The sequence below is a fragment of the Lotus japonicus genome, chromosome 3 (assembly GCF_012489685.1).
Source record: "Lotus japonicus ecotype B-129 chromosome 3, LjGifu_v1.2".
Lineage (NCBI taxonomy): Eukaryota > Viridiplantae > Streptophyta > Magnoliopsida > Fabales > Fabaceae > Lotus > Lotus japonicus.
The window spans coordinates 12034795-12055733 of record NC_080043.1 but is presented as its reverse complement, the minus strand read 5'-3'; the positions used below and the strand labels follow the sequence as shown (position 1 = coordinate 12055733).

Below are 20939 nucleotides of genomic sequence, written 5' to 3'. Positions count from 1 at the left end.
GTGAAGAAATCGAGTTTTACTACTTAGTTACAACTTGAATCCAGCACATATAGCACAAATGGCAATGCTAATTGATATATAATTAAAGATTCAACATTTTCTTAAGGCATGATTAACTTTATGAAACCAATTATGTGGTCCCTAATATCATGCTTCCATTTGGGTGTAACAAGGAAGAGAATTGTCAGTGGCAGCACTAACATGGAGGAAACATTTGAATGAATCCATATGAAAATCATCATCACCACGTCGTTAAGCTAGGATTGCCTAAAATATGATATTAATTTGGATATCATTTAGCATAATTAAGTAAAGTACATGTTTCTGACTCAATGCTAATTGGCTAATAGAGATCAAGAGACTGTAATAAAATTTTAAAGTATCTGTTGATCACATGATGCACCTTTTTGCTAGGGATATATATAACAATGCATATGATCAAGGTAAAAGGTGATGCTTTTTTCCCACCCTTTTCTTGAAACATTAAAAGGGCCTTGAATGTTGTAAATTTGATTTGATTACTTTATGAGGTATAGAAAAGATCATATTGAAATGGCATATTTTGCATTAAGCTAGTTTGCAACAAATTCATGCAATGATGGTTTTAAGACCCCTGAACTCTTACTAGTTCAGAAGACCCACATGGTTTCATTATTGCGTGAATCTTTTTATCTGGTTCAGATGAAAAAAGTAATCAACAAAATGATGAATTTTCTTTTTCCTCTTTGTTAGAAAGATACACGTTGAAAACAGGAAAAATATGCATTTTCAAGCAACTTGAGGGTTCTTTTATATATTTACTGATGCCATATAATTTCTTCTTCAAAATTGTCCTACTATGTGGTCCATATTTCAAGTGACTTCAGCCGTACCCAAACATGGTGATTTGAGACTCTCAATGTAGGAATTTGTCAAAGGATTTTGATATGCAATATTCACACACTTTCTCTTTTCATCATGTATTTTTGGTTTTTTTTCCACGGTAAAAATGATAGATGGAAAACATTTTTGAACACTTGCAACCTCTTGTGATAGTGGATTCTGACCGCTACAAACTTCAAAATTTAAATAATAAATAAACTCAGTAATTTGTGGTAGTTAAAAACCGACACAAATTATCACCGTTATCACATGTGTAACCTCAAAAGAAATAAAGTTTAATGTACATATCTAAAAACCACTTGTACCGATACATGTGACTTTGTTTTACAAGTTAGTACTTGATAAAATTAAGATTACAAACATGTTTCTTGTTCTGCTAATGTGTTCCACCTCATTTCTATCATGTCTACATATCCCTAAACAACCACAATATCACCAGAACAATGAGGTTGGTTTCCCTGAAAAACCCTATATATCCCTAAACAGCAATTGCCGCCTCTTTACCCCGATGCAACCTCCAATTAAAGAAAAGAAGAGTCATCCAAATCAAAGTCAACCACCAATAGCTCCCCTGCCATGGTCTCCGTCACCCTTCGCAAATCCACACCCTAAATCACACTTTATATATATCTCACTTTTGTATTTCTATTTTTTAATGTGGTATAGATCACTCATGTGGGACTTGTTACTCAAAAGAGTAAACAATATTGCTATAAATCAACACAAAAACCTACATCTTATATGTTTATTTGTTCGATTTCCAATGTTTGTTGTAAACACCTAATTTTGTCATACTTTTAATAAAATTAATTTAATAAAAAAAATAGCACTTAAAATTATATTAATAGTAATTATTTAAATGATTTCAGAATTATAATATTAATTAAATAAATAAATACGAAAATAAATAATAAATACCAAAAATAAACTAAATTATTCTAGATGGGTTTTTCTTCCTCTCCAAGAATGGTGAGAAATGATTCCCAAGAATATTCTAGGAGTGGTGAGAAAGAAACCCTAGACATGCAGCTATAAATAGAGATGGGGTTTTGTGTGGTGAGATCATGTTCAGAGAGAGGCAGAGAAAGTGAAAAAAAACTGAGTGTTCACTGAAAAGGTTTGATTTACGCTCAACCTTCTCTTGCTAGATAATATGATTTCATTGTGTCAAAATTAATATCACCACGTTTGATGGGTTTCTCTTTGCTTTATCGCTGCTTTGTCTTTCCTCCAAAATCTAAATGCCTCTTTGGAAGACATGTTGTTTGTATATGTTGTGCTTCTTTTTTTTTCCTTGCTAGTTTCTCTTTTAACAAAAGATACGTTTTAGTTTTCTTGGCAACTTAGGATTTTTTCTTTTATAAGGGATTTGTTTCTTACTTAAAAGTTATAAATTTCTCTCAATTATATATTAGATGCTGTGAAATTTCTTTCTCTCCCGTAGCTAATCAAAACACAATATTTCAAATCTCAATTTAAAGTAACATGATAAAAAACGTTCGTGGCTGTTTTTTTTAAAATAAAATACCCCCACCAATTTAAAATAATCTCTTTTCTACACAAATAAGACATGTTAATATGTCAAACCTTTTCAAAATAAAAAACACAAACCAACTAAAAAATGTTACAAGAACTACGTGGTTTTGAATTCTCCATCGCACTTTGGAGATACGTAGGAGCGGACATCAACAACCGTCAAGCCAAATTTGTAAATAAAAATCTTTTTTTCCTTAATAAAATATAAACTATTCTTTAATCAAAATCATTTTCTTGGGGTGGAATAAATAAAAAGCTCTTTTCTTTCACACAATTAAATAGGGTAACCATTTATAAATGGACGCGTAGGGTGCTAGTACCTTCCCTACGCGTAATTGACTCCCGGACCGTTTTTTGTTTCGAAGACTATATTCATATGAGTTTTCTAACATTTTCCCTCTTGAAAAATGTTGGTGGCGACTCTTTTGCATTCTAATGTTTATAACGCCATTCCGTCGCAATCCTGGTTGCGACATTTGTGATACTTCTAAACCAAAAATGTTTAGTATCTAATGCATTAATTAAACTTAAAAGTGTGATTAGGTTAATGCAGAGAAATGATGGCTTGATTGTTGCTCAGTTAAGGTAGGAAAATTGATACTACAAAATCCAAATTCCACAAGCGTACTCTTTAATCAAGTACATGCACCAGATTTTCTTGATCACTCACATGGATGGATGTTGGTACAAGATAATTATGTGACTTCATAGCCAAATAAGATCAAATAACTTGGAACTCTTTATTCTCCAATTGCACTTTTCTTCCTTTTTTCTCTTTCTCTCAATTTCTATGGTGGAGACCTTTCTCACCGACACATGGCTAGACCGACAACAAGATCATCATCATATGCTTTGAGAAGAAAGTGATATGACTTTGTATATCTACGCAAAGGGGCAGTACTATGCTTGTACCTCTATCTGGACGTGTCCTTACATGCTTCAAATTCAATTAAAAAAGGGAAAGAAAATGGCTAATAAAAAAGGTAAAAAGTTAAAAAACAATAAAGAAAAGGAACTGTATAAAGGAAAAGTTCACCTAGCTAGTTCAATGGCTAATTAGTATTATGATGCCTTGTCCACCACCTCATGCAACAAACAGATAACACAGTACACCATTTCTACAAAAGTAAAATTTGTTGTCAATTTCTGATTTATTCAATGAACTGTCAAAAAGTAAAAAGCATTTACAAAATTGCAAGACTATTCCTCATGACAAATTGAGTACCCTGTTTGAAAATCTTTATCCAATTAATTTTAAACGTATAATCAATTATCTGAGGAGGCTTACCTGAATAGTTTCTAACTATTAGAATTAATTCTGATAAAAAAATTAAACCAAACATACTCTTGATTTGGAGTGAATAATGTCTGAGTTTCTAAATAGATTTTATGGAAAGAAAACTAATCTTTACACATGCTATTTATTTGACTTTTGAGATACTATTCAGCTTGCCATGAGATGGGCTGTGGAGATCATTTTCCTATTGGATAATAAGTGATTTTCACATTATTACAAAAATTTAAGATAATAAGTAAGTGAGTTTTTCTATTTATATATTGCTCAGTTTTACATTTCCATCCAACGTGAGACTCCTTTTTTTATTGACACTCTATACTTGTGTACTCTAACACATACACCCCATCAAATGTGAAGAATAATTATTTGATGCCTAGACTTTTACTAAAGCAGAACCTTATAAGTTATTTGGGCACTTGAGTAAGAAGAAGCTTGGTTTGTCGAAAATTATACCTAAACAGAACCTTAAATGTCATGTGTATGGGCATTCGAATTATTTTTTAAAGTCCCTTCTTTTTGGAGGCCCTGGACTGTGGGCCTGCTTGCACAGGCCCAAAGCCGGACCTGGTACTATGCTCTTTTTTTTATAGAGCGCGCTTTGTTTTTAAAGCTAAATATGTTTTTGGTTTATGAAAAATATGGTTGAATTGAATTTGCTTCATCTAAATTTTTTTTATAGGTTTTAATCCCAATATTTATAAAGTCTTTGAATTAATCTCTTGCGATGTATTTTGCGGCTGTTTAAACTACTAATAATGTATTTCATGGCGTTTAAAACCCCACTGATGCATAAAAACCACCACAAAATGAACAACAGATTAATTTAACATATTTCATTAATATTGGAGATTAAAAGCTATTTGGAGGGACTAAATTTGATTCACCTATATCTTACAAGGAATAAAAACATATTTAACCTCTTTTTTATCATGAGCTGATAGTTTTTAAGCTCTAATACCATATTGAATTTTTGAATTACTTTTGGGCTCACAACGAGATAGGCCGGGGAGATTACTTTCATATTGTTGGGTTAAAAGCACAATGAATAACTAGACCAATGTCAGATATCCCATTAATGTTGGGAACTAAGAGCTATGATTTTTTCTTTGAGAGGAACTGAATTTGATTTACATCTATTATTCAAGGACTAAAAACATATTTAACCCTTTATTTTATTATGAGCTATTAGCTTTTAAGCTCTAATACCATATTGAATTTTTGAATTACGGTTGATCTTGCAATCAAATGAGTCGGGGAGATTACTTTCATATTGTTGGGTTAAAAGTATGTAATTTTACATCATCCACATAATTTTATCATAAAACCTTAAAGTAATGAGGGAGTGATTTCTCTCATTTATATATTACTCAATCCTCAACTATTGCCAATTTATCCATGTGTGACTTCTTTTTCATTCAGATTTGTAGAGTCATACTCCAGCACTATTAGTTCATTCAGAATTCAAGCACATCATTATTGAGAAGGTGATCATAAGTCCTTGTCAGATAGCATGTAGCACATTTGAAATACAAACGCTTACCAATAATTTTGTACTTTAAAAGACACTATTTCCCCCTCCTCTTACTATGCTTTTGCTTTTTGCTGTCTCATGTACCATCTTTCTTTCGTTTTCATGTTTTATTTTACCCTTGTAATAGAGAGATGATAACATTTTCCTCATGGTTCACTCAAATACTGTTGAAGCCATCTTGTCGGTCAAATGTCACCACAATAAGGATGTGTTATTCATGAATGCCTATCCAAGGTAATCCATATGCTACTAGAACAATCCAGATATGTTGAACAATACTTGAAGCATGAATTGCCTTATGTATTATTAATTGACTTTAAATTGTTGTCTACAACCGCAATTGTGTTCACACTGTAAAGGATATTGGAGTTCTTGCATCAGTATTAGAGTTGTAACAACCCAAATTTATTAGCAATTTCACAATGTAACAACAATCACAATTACGATCGTAACCACAATTTAAAAGCCGTGATTATTATTTATTAACCGCTTACATCACTTCACAAATTCTTTGGAAAATGATTTTGATGACATTACACACCCTTTCACTTTCTTACTTTTGACTCTAGTGAATTATCTGCAAAAGTTATTTGAGTAAGGACATACTTGTGTTATCACGCTCAAATGACTGATATGACAGGAACACACTAATATAAGTGGAATGACATAAGTTCAAAGGGTTTCCTGCTTTTCTATTTTTCATTCTCTTATCCACAACACAGTAAGTTATGACAGGACCTTATTCAATTATTTATAATTAGGACAAACAATAAGAAGAGAGAGGAAGGACACTAGCGAAATTGCAATTAGTCAATGAAATTGCATGAGTAACAAGCTTTGTGCCAAACCAGGTTTCAGAATGAATACAAATATAATACAGGATGTATATGAGTACCAAAGAATACAGGGGGAATCTTGCTTGATTGTAAAAAAAAAAAGAACATATGAAATAAACAGAGGATGTTACATCATAAATATTTATGTGTGTTTTTTTATTGAAACCAGTTAGCACACATTACAAACAGGGATGAAATTAGAAAAATTAGATAATGAGAGCAAAAACTTATCACATTAAGGCTTTGTTTGGTTCAGAAAGAAAAGTAAAAGAAAAGAAAGAAAAAGAAAGGAAAGGAAAAGAAAAGAAAGAGAAAGGAAAGTGAGATGATTTTTTAGGTTGTTTGGTTTAAAAGAAAGGAAAAGAAAAAGTGAGTGGAAAAAAAAGTGTGTATATATAAAATGACATAAACATCCTCAACTTTTTTATATTATAATTATTATTTAAAATTAACGTAAAACTTACCTTTTCAAAATATTGTTTTAATAAATTGTAACACACATTTATTATTTTATTATTATATGAATATAAGAATTTTTTTTTTCTTAATTTACGTTAGATGACGACTACTAAATGAATTAAAAACAATTGTAATAATAAATAAGGAAAATGGGGTATTCAGTCTTTTCAACTTTTACCAAAAAACTCCAGCTTTCTCTCCAATTTGGAAGGAAACCATTTTTACGGTGGGTCCCATGAAAATCAATCTTTCCATCCACAGTAATAATGAAACCAAACTGAGGTGCACAATTTTCAATGACGTTTTCCTTCCCTTTCCCTTTTTTTCCTCTATCAATCAACCGTTTCAAACAAAGCCTAAGCAAAACTAACAGTCACCAACTGAAAAGGAATTATAAAAATCATAGGGTGGAAATAATATTTAAATACGTGAAAGAGACTCTAAACTTCCGTTGGCATTACGCTGAGCCAACGTAAATGTAATGTGTTTGAATTATTATCTATTCAAAGTTTATTCTCATTTACTCAATTGAGGTCAATGGTCCCATTGAGAAAACATGCATATAAAATCGAATAACTTACTTGGGAACCAGATTCAAAAAAAAACTTACATGGGAACCCAATGTATATAATGTAAAAAAAAAGCATAACTTTAAATATTGCCTTAGTGTGCGTTTAAATATCAATTTAATAATATAATATAAACAAATTTTTATCTCAATTCATAAAAAGAAATTTGGTTTACTTTTTATCTTAAAGCGACCGAAAACATCAATTTGATATGATGATTCATACATAGCCTGATTCTCCATATGGCAAGAGAAAAGAAAAGGAACTAAAACAAGAGAAGCTAATATAGCCACCAGAAAACATTCAGTTAACAAGAAGTTGAAGTTCATGCAAGTTGCATCAAAACTCACTAGAATGCAAACATGATCAGTGAGAGTGAGACCAACCTCTGTTAAAGGTGAAAAAAAATATAGGAAAAAATAATTATGAAAAGAAAAGTTTGAGCAGACAGAATCTAATTGATCTACTTTATCTTCTATCTGGACTCAGCTTTCTAGAATTTGGTGTCAACCAATGACATCTACCAAACAAAATCCCTCCAAGATTTTCATTAACAACAATGAGCTTAGACTATAATCATCATTGTTGCCAGGTCTTGAGGAGTATTACTCCATGACATAGATATTTTTATAAACACAAAACATCAATGAAAATAACACCTCATTAGGCAATCTTCCTAATTAGGAAAACTTAGACCAAGGAGAATTTAAGAAAACCATGATTGGTTCTTTTCTTTCTGTTTTTCTAAATTCTTTGGCCCATTGGGGGTACCAATAAAGAAGAGCCAACCAAATGGGTGACTAGGTTGAGGCCACAAATCACATGGCGGAACCAATAAAATGAGTTTGTCGGCTACTTTTGAGTGCAAGGATTGGAGGCCTAGTGATAATAACACAGTGAGTGAGCAACATTTTGATTATGGTCTAGCATGTAGCAGAGGATAAACATTAATCCAAAAAGAAAGTTGAATTGAAAGCATTCACACATACGTGACAAGATGAATCAAAAGAAACAAAACAATGTGATTATATTAGCAAAGTATCAATTAGTGAGAATGGCTGGCTATGTGGTTTTCTGATTCCAAAGCATTAACGATGATTAATTAGTGCAAAGCATAAACTTTTGTTTGTTAATAATTGTTAATTGAAAATGTTGTAAAAGTGATGATTTATTAGACCATGAAGCATGTCAATTCCTAGAGTTGATTCAACTGGCTTAATAGCATATAAACCTTTCAGCCCATCGTTTCGTGTCGCCTCATAGGTTAGCTAGTGGGACCTTGAAACGCGAATGAACTCTTGACCTCAAGTACACTACAAAAGTATCTCTCTTTTAGATGATGATTGCAGTCATATGGACTGTGGAGGAATAGGGGCATGCTTTGCTCACTCTCTAGTCCCATATTTCTTGTTCCCTTTTTGCCTTTTAAGCTTGTGTATTTGTTTTGAAATATATATGTCGTTTTCAAAAAAGAAGAAATATATATGTCATCCATCGAGCCAATCATATTCGAGTCAAGACAGGATCATTATAAATAGTAAAAGTCTCTCTACCACATATATGTAGAGCAACTATATTCACATAAACTTGAATTTAAGACATTTGTGGAAGTGTAAGTTAGGACAACTTCGTAATAGATGATCTAGGTGCTTGTTGGATTTTATGTTTGTTTTTTGGTGAAAGACTAGTGGAACAAAGAGATAAATACTGATATAAATGAGAGTGAGATGAAAGAGAGAGCTCAAGTTAAGACCATGCAAGGTGGGGAACATATTCATATAGATGTTGAAAATAAACAATGTTATAGGATATTAGGCTGCATTAGGGTGTTCCTCACTTTAAATGGGATTTGAAATTACCAAATTTTCCAATATAAACAGTTCTAAGAGTATGCTAGCTGTGGACCATCATTGTTTGAAAGAGATTTGTGGTTTCTCTAGATAGTGCTGTGTGATGTGCAGATATATATAAATATAACTGTTTTCCAGAATTGAAATTTGACTTGTATTCGATTTAGTTTGAAATTTTTGGGGGATTAGGGAGGATGGTCCCATTAGCAAATGCATCTAAAAAGAGAAGAGTGGTGTGTGTGTCTTGTCCCCCTGCAAAAACATTTGACCCCCCCCATGAAAAGTGGAAAAAGAGTTACATAATTATGTCTTGTTTAGGGTTTGTTTGGCCCCCTCTATCTCTACTCCTTGTGGAAAGAAGTGGATGAACATAACAACAGTTGAGTTTGCCCCCACAGATGAAATCATATTTGGCTTTCTTTCCATGATGTTAGGTTTTGGTTACAAGTACCTAGACATTGTATATGACTCATGAGCTGCACCACTACCTCATGCCACATTTTAGTTTTAGTTTTTATTTCTCTACATAGAGAAGAAAGGGGTGTCTTGCATTAATGTGAATGGGCATTCAACAACATGTAATAACATCTCTGCAACAACTTATTTTTACTCAAAATCAATTCTAGAGCCCAGAATGTGGAAACTACTCAGATTTGCTTTTTCCATGTATTAATTTTGACTGTAAAATTCATTGTGGAAATTTTTTCATACATGTATTGAACATTTCAAGTTTCACTGGCTTATCAAAATGTGCACTTGAGTATGTCTGTTCATGGTTAATAGGAACAATCCACTCTGTTGATCGATAGCATCCTTGGACCATAGCAACAATTTGGAAAGTCAATTGGTTGAGAATTGCGTTGTTTATGAACCTTATTATAATGCGATTGCTTTTTAATCCATCGTGGGGGTGGAATCAAATTTGACTCATCAGCCAATTTACAGGGTAATGGCAAACACATATCCCTGTGCAGCTTTACAAATTGTAAGACTAATGATGATGAATAATCAAGAATAATGGTAGATTAGAATAGGCTAAAAAGCGTTTCATGCCCCTGATGTTTAAAGTTTGTGAAGAAGCTACCCCTCCTGAATTTTTGTCTAGGTTTCTACCCTTGATGAATTTCAATTGAGCACAGAATGCCCTTCCGTTAAGATTCCATCCAAACCTTGACGGAACCTGCTGACGTGGAATTCTCTTTGATTTTTTGTTTTTTTTATTCCATCTGGCAATGACACGTAATTAAAAAAAATTAAAATTAATTAATTAAAAAAAATTTAACATAAAAAATTAAAAAATTATTTAAATAAAAAATACAATTTTTTTTTTCATCTTTCTCGTTTTTTTTTCGTCTTCTTTCATCTTCACTTCATCATCAAGATCATCAAGAACATTCATGAACAATTTTTTTTTTCATGAACCAAAAAGAAAAACCCAGATTTTATAGATCATCTTCTTTTAGTTCCACAATTATTCACACATACAGATCCAAACCGACACAAACCTCACCTAGAAATTCAAGGAACCCAAAATTCATCTGAATCCAATTTTTCTTTATGCTTCCAAAAGCACAATACAAAATCGGAGTTGAAGAAAAAGAATGAAAGCCGAAAAAAAATGAATAACAAGAAAAGAAGAAGATCCAGTGAATCCAAAACACGATACAAACATGAAGAGTAATTTTCAGATTCCAGATATGAAATCAACTCAATCCAAGTAAGCCTTGGCTATATAAAGAGGAAAGAAAGAGGAAGTATCTGTTGCAATCCCCACGATGCAATCCCCACCCCAATCCACCCCCACCGCCACCACCGCGCCACCTCCGGAGATGTGAAAGAAAGAGGAAGTATCTGTTACGTGAACATCTTCCCTTCTTCCCTTCTTCTCAACGAACATCTTCACTTCTTCTCACCACCACCACCCCCACCAGCAAACCACCACCCCCACCGCACCCAGATCGGAAACCCACCGCACAAGAACTGAACCACCACACCGAGATCTGGGAACAAATCGACAAAATCAGCAACATCATCAACATAAAAATCGTAGATTTTTGCATCTGGTGGGAGAGGCAGTTTGGAAGGGAAGAAGAAATGGGTTGTTTCTGTTCAACTTTGATTTTCACGGGTTGTTTCTGTGTGGGTTGGGGTTGGGTTGCGCGATGGGGAAGGGAAGAAGAAATGGGTTTCTTGGAGAGGCGATTTGGGTGGTGGGAGGGGCGTTTTGCGTTTTTGATGAAAATGGGGGGAATTGTGGAATTGGTATGGGGAAAGGATTGATTTTTTTTTTTTGAGGAAAAGGTCCGGTGGGGTTTGAAGAAGAATCGGTGGTGTGGTGGTGCGGTGGTGGGGGTGGTGGCTGGGCTAGGGGTTCGAAATGGGGTGTTTTATGAGTTTGGGGTTTTTCTGGGTGGGGGTCGTGGTGACTGTGTTGGGGGTGGGGTGGGGCGGTGGCTGGGTTGGGTGGTGGCTGGAAGAAGAAGAAAAAGAAGAAGAAGAAGTGCAGAGATGGTGATGAAAGATGAACGACGGGGTGGGTTTAAAAAAATTAAAAATTAAAAATAAAATCATTGCCACATCGAATAAAAAAATTAAAAAAAAGCCACATAAGCAGTTGCTGTTAAGTTTTTAACGGCAACTGGACGGAAGGGCAGACGTTGCCCCTTTCAAATTGATCAGGGGTAGAAACCTAGATAAAAATTCAGGAGGGGTAGCTTCTTCACAATCTTTAAACATCAGGGTCATGAATCGCTTTTTAGCCATTAGAATAATTAATAATCACCTTTTAATTTTCATCATCGTTAGTATCTTTCATCACTATTTAGAAACAAGTTGTCACATCATTGAAGTTACTAAGATTTGTCACTTCTGGTAAATACTTTAAACTCCTTAAACAATTGCCACTCAAAAGTAATAAACTTGCTACTATAAAAAGGGTAAACATGTTGCTATAAATATCTCATTATGGAAGAGATTCAAGGAGTGTCAAACCTTGTACGTAGATAGTCTTACCTTACATTTTTATAAGATGTTTAGATCCACAGTTTGAATCTGTAATCATAGTCACAAGACATCATCTTTATTATTGTGTCGCAGCTCGCCCTCTACACAATTGACACTCATATTAAAGTAATTGTATTTGGACATATAAACAATATACTTTTTCTTTCTATTTCTTTTTCTATCATATTTGTCATCAATTACTTGTCTCACTTCTCTTCTTATCTTTTTGAGTATATGTTGGAAGTCTACACTATGTTTGGTTATCCCTCCTAAGTGGAGCCCAACTTTATTTTTATGGAAAGAAAGAAAAAAATGTTTATTTCTTTGGGCCAAGCCCATGTTTCTTTTTATTTTAAAGGGTTAAAACCCTTGTTTTTTTGAAGGGAGCTGCGGCAGTAACGTGAATATGGTTCACGTTGAAGCACAACGGCAGTAGAGAAGGATTTTGTGAGTCACCCTACATTGCTTGTTCTCTGTTTTGGGTGAAATTTTAGTATGTCATTCGTGTCTGTGAGCTCTTTATTTTAACCCTTTTTATTTAGGATTTTATCTTCTCTATTGTTTGGGTAGCTTAACTTTTTGCTGTCTCCTATTTCCACCTTTCTTTTGCGTAGTTTTTTCCTTTCCTTTTGGGTGAAGATTTTGATGTCATGAGACATTATTTTGTAACTATTATTTTTTTATAGTGGATTACTTTCTGCCTCGTGCCCGTGGTTGTTTACAGGTTTTTCCACGTTAAAATTTTTCGTGTCTCTATTTTATTTTACTGTCATATATTTGTTGTCACCGTTAGAGTTGAATTTTATTTTGTCCAGGTTCTCACAAGTTGAAGATGAGTTTTTCTGCTTTTATTTTTCCGCTGCGCCACTCTGATTCCCAACAGTGAGGGCAAACTAAACCAGACAACAGAGGTAAAAACTCAAAATAAAAATATTAGAATAACGAGCTTGTCGACATGAACCAGAGTGGGCACAGCAGAATTCTTCAACTTGTGAGAACCTGGACAAAATAATTTATGAGCAAATCCAATCCAACTCTAATGGTGACAGCAAATAAATGATAATAAAATAAAGACACAAGAAATTTTAGTGTGGAAAAACCTGCTTAATATGAGAAGTAAACAACCACGGGCAAGAGCCAGAAAGTAATCCACTATAGAAAAATAATGGTTACAAAATAATATCTCATGACATCAAAAGCTTCACACAAAAAATGAGGAAATAAAACTTCCCAAACAAAAAGGGAAAAACTACATCAAAGAAAGGTGAAAATAGAAAACAACAAAAAAAACAAACCATCCAAACAAAATAGAGAAGATAAATCCCAAATGAAATGGTTAAAATAAAAAGCTCAAAGACAGAGAGCACATACTAAAATTTCTACCAAAACGGAAAACAAATGATGTAACAAAAAATCTGTCAAGGAAATAAAATTCTTCTCAAAAACGGCTGCAGCCAAATAGGTGAATCTGATTCACGCTCCTTTTTTTTTTGGACAATCGTTGCTGCTCCTTCAAAAAATCAAGGGTTTTAACCCTTTAAATAAAAAGAAACATGGGCTTGGCCCAAAAAACTAAATCATTTTTTTCTTTTCATAAAATAAAGTTGGGCCAGTGACCAAAAAAAGAAAAAAATAAAGTTGGGCCCCACTTAGGAGGGATAACCCAAACACATTACGCTGATCCCTACAAATCATTTTCTCTCATAGTAACTAAAATTAAAAAGTGTTAAGCAAACATTTAGGCAACGAATACACATGTTTTCATAATCATTAAGTATCCGTAACAACTAACAACACAGAAACAGCCTACATAAACTGAGGGAAAGCTCTTTTCCTTTCCTTTCGGATTCCAAACCATTTTCTTGCAGGTAACTAAATGCATAACCCTTCACTACCCTGGAATTGGGATGACAATAGGTAACTCTACTCAAATACCAAAATACCTCCATCCCATGAGCATGAAGCAATAACATTAGGGATAACTGGGTGAAACGAAACGTCTATGCATGCTTGGTCAAAGGCCTTGATTTTCTTCACAACTTTAGATGAGTGATAATCATAAAGGTAAACAGAACCATCTGAAGAGCCAGATGCAAGTTTCTTGCCATCCCTGCTGAAATTACACTTAATTGGGAACCCAGAAACCCCATGGTTCTCATATCTCTTGTATTTGTTGAGTCTGTAAGGCGGCGTGGTACCAAAGATTGCAACATAATTCCCATTTGATTGGGCGACAAAAACAGGATCAAATGGGTGGCACCTTACACAGGGACAGGTATAAGCTTCTACATAAACCTGATTCAGAAGCAGAATATGTTGTCAGTTGAAATCTAAATTCACGCCCTCATAACAAAGTTTGTAGATGCAGAGGACCAAAGGACCAAAGTGATACACTCCCAAAATGCATGTAGCACCAGAAATGACCTGAATAATGTTATAACATATATCTAAACCATGTACATAAATCAGAAATCCCTAAAACTTTCAGAGAGAGACGCATTACAGCCGAATGTGTTCTATATAAAGAAACTATATTACTCAGAATAAAGGGAAAGAAGGAAAGGAAAATTCAGGGATAATCAAACATAATTAATGTAATGGAAGATTTTAAGCATCGAAGATATTCCAGCCAACGCACCGCAGTGCATTTGGCTTCAATTTTATCTCAGCTATTTCAGGGATAAGTCATTGGAAGAGGAAAATGAGATCTTTAAAATTATTTGTTACTGAAAACAATGTTGTATTTTACAAACTATTGTCCTCTTTGAAACATTCATTTACTGCATTAATATTATTGCCTAACAACCATCAAGAAAACCGATATTTTACCAAATGATAGGTCGCTAGAGTGAAAACAAGTTTACATGAATAAAATTTAGATAAAAAACAGGGTTTTGGCTCCTCTAAATTGAGAGATCATTTTAGAGGGTAAAGTAACTCATCACAAACATTAATAGTGATTACCTACTTTGAAAAGTCAATAAAGCCACTCATCAATGGTCATTATGACTTACTTTACAATCTAAAGTGAGTCACTCACTTCAGAGGAGCCAGACTCGAAAAAACAGATGGTAACTGAATCTGATGTGTAGGCAATGACAATGTAAAAATTGTAAATTGTAAGTGCCTACAATATAAACATATAGGCATTTCACAGCTTGTAACATGTAACTTGAGTAATACTTCTATAACAGTGAACACTGTGATGAATAAGAAGCATCAGCTCGATAGTAGTAAAACTGTAAGAGACTTTGACTTTCTAAGTTGCAAGCAAAACTAAAGGTTTCATGGGTGTTTTGAGAGTAGAAAGGTGTAGCAGCTACCCCAATTAGGGGTCCGTTTGTTTGTGTTTTTTAATTAGATGAATTCTTTTTAAATAATTATGACAAGTTAATAAAAATACAGAAACTTCACAATAAGTTTAGTGCTTTTCTCATCAGCCAAAATTAGTAGCTTATGTGAGAAAGATATAAAAATAACTACAACACAGAACCACTCTATTTTTAATCTTATGAAGAACAAGCGGGTTATCAGAGCTTATTTCGTTAGCTGTTGGCATTAGAGCTCTGAAGATACTAGGAGCTATTCACGGTTCTCTCAAGAATGGAGGGTTCAGAAGAAAGGGTTCAGGAGCTGGAACAGAGAATTAAAGGCAGAGAGGAAAATCCAAGAACCCTGATGGGAGCTGCAAGATTCTTGATTGGGAAGAATTGAGTCTGGAAAGTTTAACTTGCATTGCAATAAGGGCTCTGGTGGGTGGGTAATTTTTGGTGCCAATAAAAGGGAGGGTAAAGAAGCCAATAATCTCAAATTAAACCTAAAAAAGGCAGTTATTTTCATAAATTAGAAAAGAAACAAACATGGACTTTGAGGAGGAACTTCAGATGTAAGAACATTGTGCCTTTTCTGCTGAAGTATTCCTTCCAAAGGTGTTTAGTACATTACACCTCCTTAGATGTTGATTCAATTATTATTATAATTGTTGTGTTGTCAAATACATGTCGGAGAAAAGAAAAAAACATTTGAGGCAAATCTTTGAATGGCTTATCAGGGTTTAGCATCACGGCACATAATCGCCCTTGGCCGCTCTTCCAGGTTGATATGCTGTTTGGTGTCAGGAGTCAGGACCGCTAAAGGGGTGATCTTTTCTTAAGACACCAATGAATTTTAATTGTTAATTGTCAATGCTATGAATTTTGAGTATTTTTCATCATTTGAGTATCTATTTTTGTATATAGTATAAATTACAGAAACAACATAAAAAATTCAGCATAGCGACCATCCTAATATGCGCTATAACACTAGCACTTTTGGTGTCAGCCGTTGTGCACCACTATCTGGGATTGACTAAGTACTGAATAATACTAGAGTAAATAACCCAATTCATTCCATAATTTCCTACAAACTTTGAATTGGCCCCTAACATAAAGAAAATCTATTTTAAGTCCCCAACATTTAAAAACATCCATTACATTAGTCTTTGCAATGAGTCAATTTGGGACTAACATGACTTTCTTGAGGCTAAGGACGACTCTTAAGTCAGTGGTACGATATGGACAAATTTGGTGGTTTATTCATACTACTTTCTTCATCAACTCTCTTCGGCAAACATGAGTGAATCACCCGATTCGTCCCTAAAATGTGTAATGGACATCAAATTTATCCCAAGACTTAACATGATAGAATTTATCCCCCAAACTACACTCTCATCATTCATACTAGTTCTCAACTTTTTTTGTCTGTCACATCAGTCTTCAAAAGAATAGGTTAAGGACATTTTTTGTATTCCTTTAGTATAGAGATTGATTTGATGACCCTTACAAACATTGGAGATGAAAATGAGGGTTTACTCCAACATTGATAGAATCATTGTTTCGAAACCAGATAGGACTGGTTGGTCTGGTTCAACCACCAAACAGATCTATAGATGGTCTGGTCAAGCCTATAGAACCTGAGGGCATCTCAGAATCATTGATTTAAACAGTGTCAAACTAGTCAAACCATTTGAACCAATCACCATCCATTGCTTGAGGTGGTTCATCTATTATAAAATGAGCGTGAGATGTAAGACTCAAACCTAGTCTCAGAAAAGCAATTTTCACACTAATTTCCAATATTTTTTTAATTTCATGTTTTGACATGATAATGCTTTAGTTTAAAATAAATATAAAAGTAGCTTAAAATATTAAATATTCACACTTCATGTCAACGCAAAATAGTAAAGTTAATACTAAAACATAATTATTCATGATATCTACAAATTAAAATATAAAAAATTGTAGAGAATTTACTCACCTGATTAGACAATGGTACCTGTCGTGACACATCCCAAACAATAATAGAATTCTCACTGAGATTGCTCCCAGATACATCACTAGAAGAAATGAATTGCTTCCCATTCGTTGTAAATTCAACATCAAGAATCGGTCCTAAATTCCGATCATAGTTATGCACTACTTTGCCAGTTCTAATATCCCATAGTTTGATGTGGCCCTTTGATCCTCCAGAAAGGAAGAGACTTGAATTATCGGGGTGGAACTTTATAACTCCAATGATTTGATCTTCTCTGAAAACTTGGGTTTCTATCCCCTTTTCAACATCAACTAACCTTGATGTGCAATCATATCCACAAGAAAGTAGAAAGAGCCCTTGCTGAGACCATTTGACATCTTTCACGGCAGCATTATGGAAGTTTAGCACACATGCTTTCTTCTGATCTCTACTCCATACATTCCATATGCAAACCAAATGATCCATCGCAGCAGATGCAAGGAGGTGAGCTGCAAGCTAACTTTAATGAACAGATCAATACTAGTAACATATACAACAAGCATATATCTCTTGCTCTGTCTCTCTTCTCCATTGTGGGAGTGTAAGCACTTAAATATTTTGATTTCGAAAATATTCTAGCTTTGAATAAATACCTGCTTTATACATTAAATGTAACACAATACATCCAGAAACAGTTAAAGAAAATTACCATGAGTTGATGACCAATGTATAGCACTGACAGCTTTTGTATGGCCATATAGAGTTGCAGATAGCTTTTCAGATCTTGGGTTTAGGTTTTGATGACCCTTTGATTTGCTTTTCAGCAATGATAAAATGCTATGGGGTGTATCAACATCCAAGATACTCCCTATTTATGAACAAGAATAAGGTAAGAGTAGTGGTCACTACCTATGACTAAAAGTAGAACACATAAGCTGGAGAGTAAATAAAAGCATTAAAACATCCAACACACCTATGTCCAAAAAACCTACGACGAGAAAAGTCTGTGTAAGATGACACAAAGACATTGTAAATTATGCAAGCTCATCACTCATCATATGATATTGAAATGATAACGTTGCATGATTCAAAATTAAGCTGCAACTTTTCTATTGACCTGGTATCAGAGCCTCTATGCCCATGTTGCCCCCATTATTAAAAAGTTTAATGAATGTAGCACATCTGCACATGGTAGGTGGGTCTGTGCATTATCCACGCTTCAAGCCCAAATGGGCTCTCGCGTGAGGGGGCATGTTAGAAATATAATATATAACATCTATACATACAACAAATAAAGGTAGCACCATCACATCATTTTAACATCTCAGGTAATAATTTTAACCCTCATCAAATCAACACAAGATTAGACAATAGAGTAACAAGTTAAACACGAAAACTAAATTCTTCATCAAAATTGAAACAGTTTCAGTAGTTGGCAAAATTGATGATGTACCTGTTCGTATGAATGAAGAAGGAGCGGGATCAGGGTTAGGGAGAGAAGCGGCGAGGTTTCCCATCGACGCGCGTTGTCGTTTGGAGACGTAGGTTCCAGGGATTGGAGGTTGTGGTGTTTGAGGGTAGTGAGGATTAGGAATGAAGAGATGGGGTTTTGGTGGGTTTGAAGAAGAGTTTGATGATGGCTTGTGTCGTTTGGGTTGTTCCTCTCTTTCTTCGTCTGAAGCATTCGAATACGCGTCGCACAGGAGATCCATCTTTGCTCCTCTTGGCTGCTGCCTCTCACCTCCTTCTTCTCTTCTTCTCGGGGGTTATATTGTTTTTCCTTTTGGTTTATAACAAGGGTCCATCCATCTTTGGCTCGATCATCGATTCAGCGCAGTATTAAGTTAATGGATCACTAGTTTGACTAGTAAATCACTTGTTCGAATGTTATGTTTCACTTAGTATATACTAGAAATAATTTCCGTGCGTTGCACGGGTTTATTTACACTATTTTTTTTAATATAGTATAAAAATTATTACAGTGTAATTAAATTTCTTTTGTATTAGTATTAAATTAATTTTAAAAACTTTAGTTGTAATATATTTTATTGATTTGGGTTCTCTGTTTTTAGGTTTATTATTGTGGTTTCAATTGCAGAGATGCTGATTTATCATATATCCGGTTGTAAACATTGATACTCAATTATTGTCCCCATATGTTATTCTATTTTTCAAGTAATAAGGTTTTAATATAAGTTATAATAACATTTTTTTTTATACTTTTTATCAACAATAAAATAATTTTAACTTTTTTTGAACTTGAAATAATTTTAACTTAAAAATTATAATAAGTTATAATTTTAGTATCGTAAATTTAAATTTATTCAACTTTTGTTATAATTATTTTTCTCTGTCATGCTTCCTCAAGTTATTTTTACTTCTAAATAATAGATCAAAAATCATATTAATTTTTTTTTTCAAATAATATACACATTCGATACAGTAATAATAATATCTTATAGAGACATTTTTTTTTAATTTTCAACTATTTTTTCGATATTAATTATTAATAAATATTTTTTATAAGTAATAAATAGTAATAAGTTTTATTTTTTATTTTTTTAAAATTTCTCAACTTATGATTAATAACTAATAAGATTTATAATTATTATTAACAATAATGTAAAGAATATAAACAAATTATTATTAACAATCTATTATTGTCATTAATGTAAGGTAGTCAATTTCAATTATTATTATTTTTTAAAAATTCACCTCAAGTTGTAATGAATAATTAAAATTTAAATAATTTAAATATTTCATTTTAAATAAGAGAAATTGAAAAGTTTTAAATTTTAATATTTACTTTTAATTAAATATGAGAAATTGAAAAGTTTAACAATTAATAATTATTATAATGAATAATAAAGTTGATGTAGTTTTTATTTTTGTTTTCAATTTTTTTATTTAATGTTTTTAATTCAAAATAAATTTACTATTTTTTATGTGTTTAATGTTATTTTTTCAAATCTGCTTTACATATGTATATAGATATATATATATATATAGAATTTTTTTATTTTAAAAGTATTTTATCTAAATTAATTATTAATAAATATTATTTTGTTTTTAATTTTGATTTTTTAAATTTGTTAAATGCAAAGCTCAAGTCAATTTTAAGTCTATGAATGTTGTTATTTAAAATTTATAAGTAGATGAATAGTTTTTTATAATGCAAATTTTTTCAGTTTTTAATTTATTAAATTATATATTTTTTAATGTATTTAATATAAAAGTATGTGAGATTTTATGATTTAATGCATTTATTGCATGCAAAAAGCACAAGTGTGCTTTACATATATATATAGATTAGAAAAAAAAACTCATTCCAATGTAAAGCTAACAACTTAACATATCTATCTATCTATAATCTATCTATCTATAATATATATAAAATAGATATTTTTTAGCATGGAAGACAACTTTTTTGTAATTCAATAAATCATTGTACATGGATGATAACTTTTATATGGACAATTTAGTAAATCTCAATATAATTAGTTAAGGATTTAATGTTGGTCATCCTTCCCTTTCAATCTTGGCCATTTGTTTCTTTTCATGTTTGCCTGAGTATTTCGCTGGAACTTATCAGTTATAAGTTATCAATGTGTGTGTCATTTTAGTTTCTCCCTTCAAGTTTTCGATTCAGTCGCTTCATTCTCTCCTACTGAATTCGGTAAGAACTATTTTAGCACCAATCTTCCG

General features: G+C 32.9%; 1 protein-coding gene across 1 annotated transcript; it reads right to left on the bottom strand.

The window, feature by feature from the left end:
* Window positions 1-13641: 13641 nt before the first annotated feature.
* On the bottom strand, window positions 13642-19070 carry LOC130748408 (uncharacterized). Its single transcript, XM_057601630.1, has 4 exons — window positions 18688-19070; window positions 17944-18102; window positions 17259-17743; window positions 13642-14258 (listed from the first exon to the last, which is right to left on the bottom strand). Exons 1-4 carry the CDS (start codon window positions 18944-18946, stop codon window positions 13887-13889), a joined length of 1275 nt encoding a protein of 424 aa, XP_057457613.1. The 5' UTR covers window positions 18947-19070; the 3' UTR covers window positions 13642-13886.
* Between the last annotated feature and the right edge of the window lie 1869 nt (window positions 19071-20939).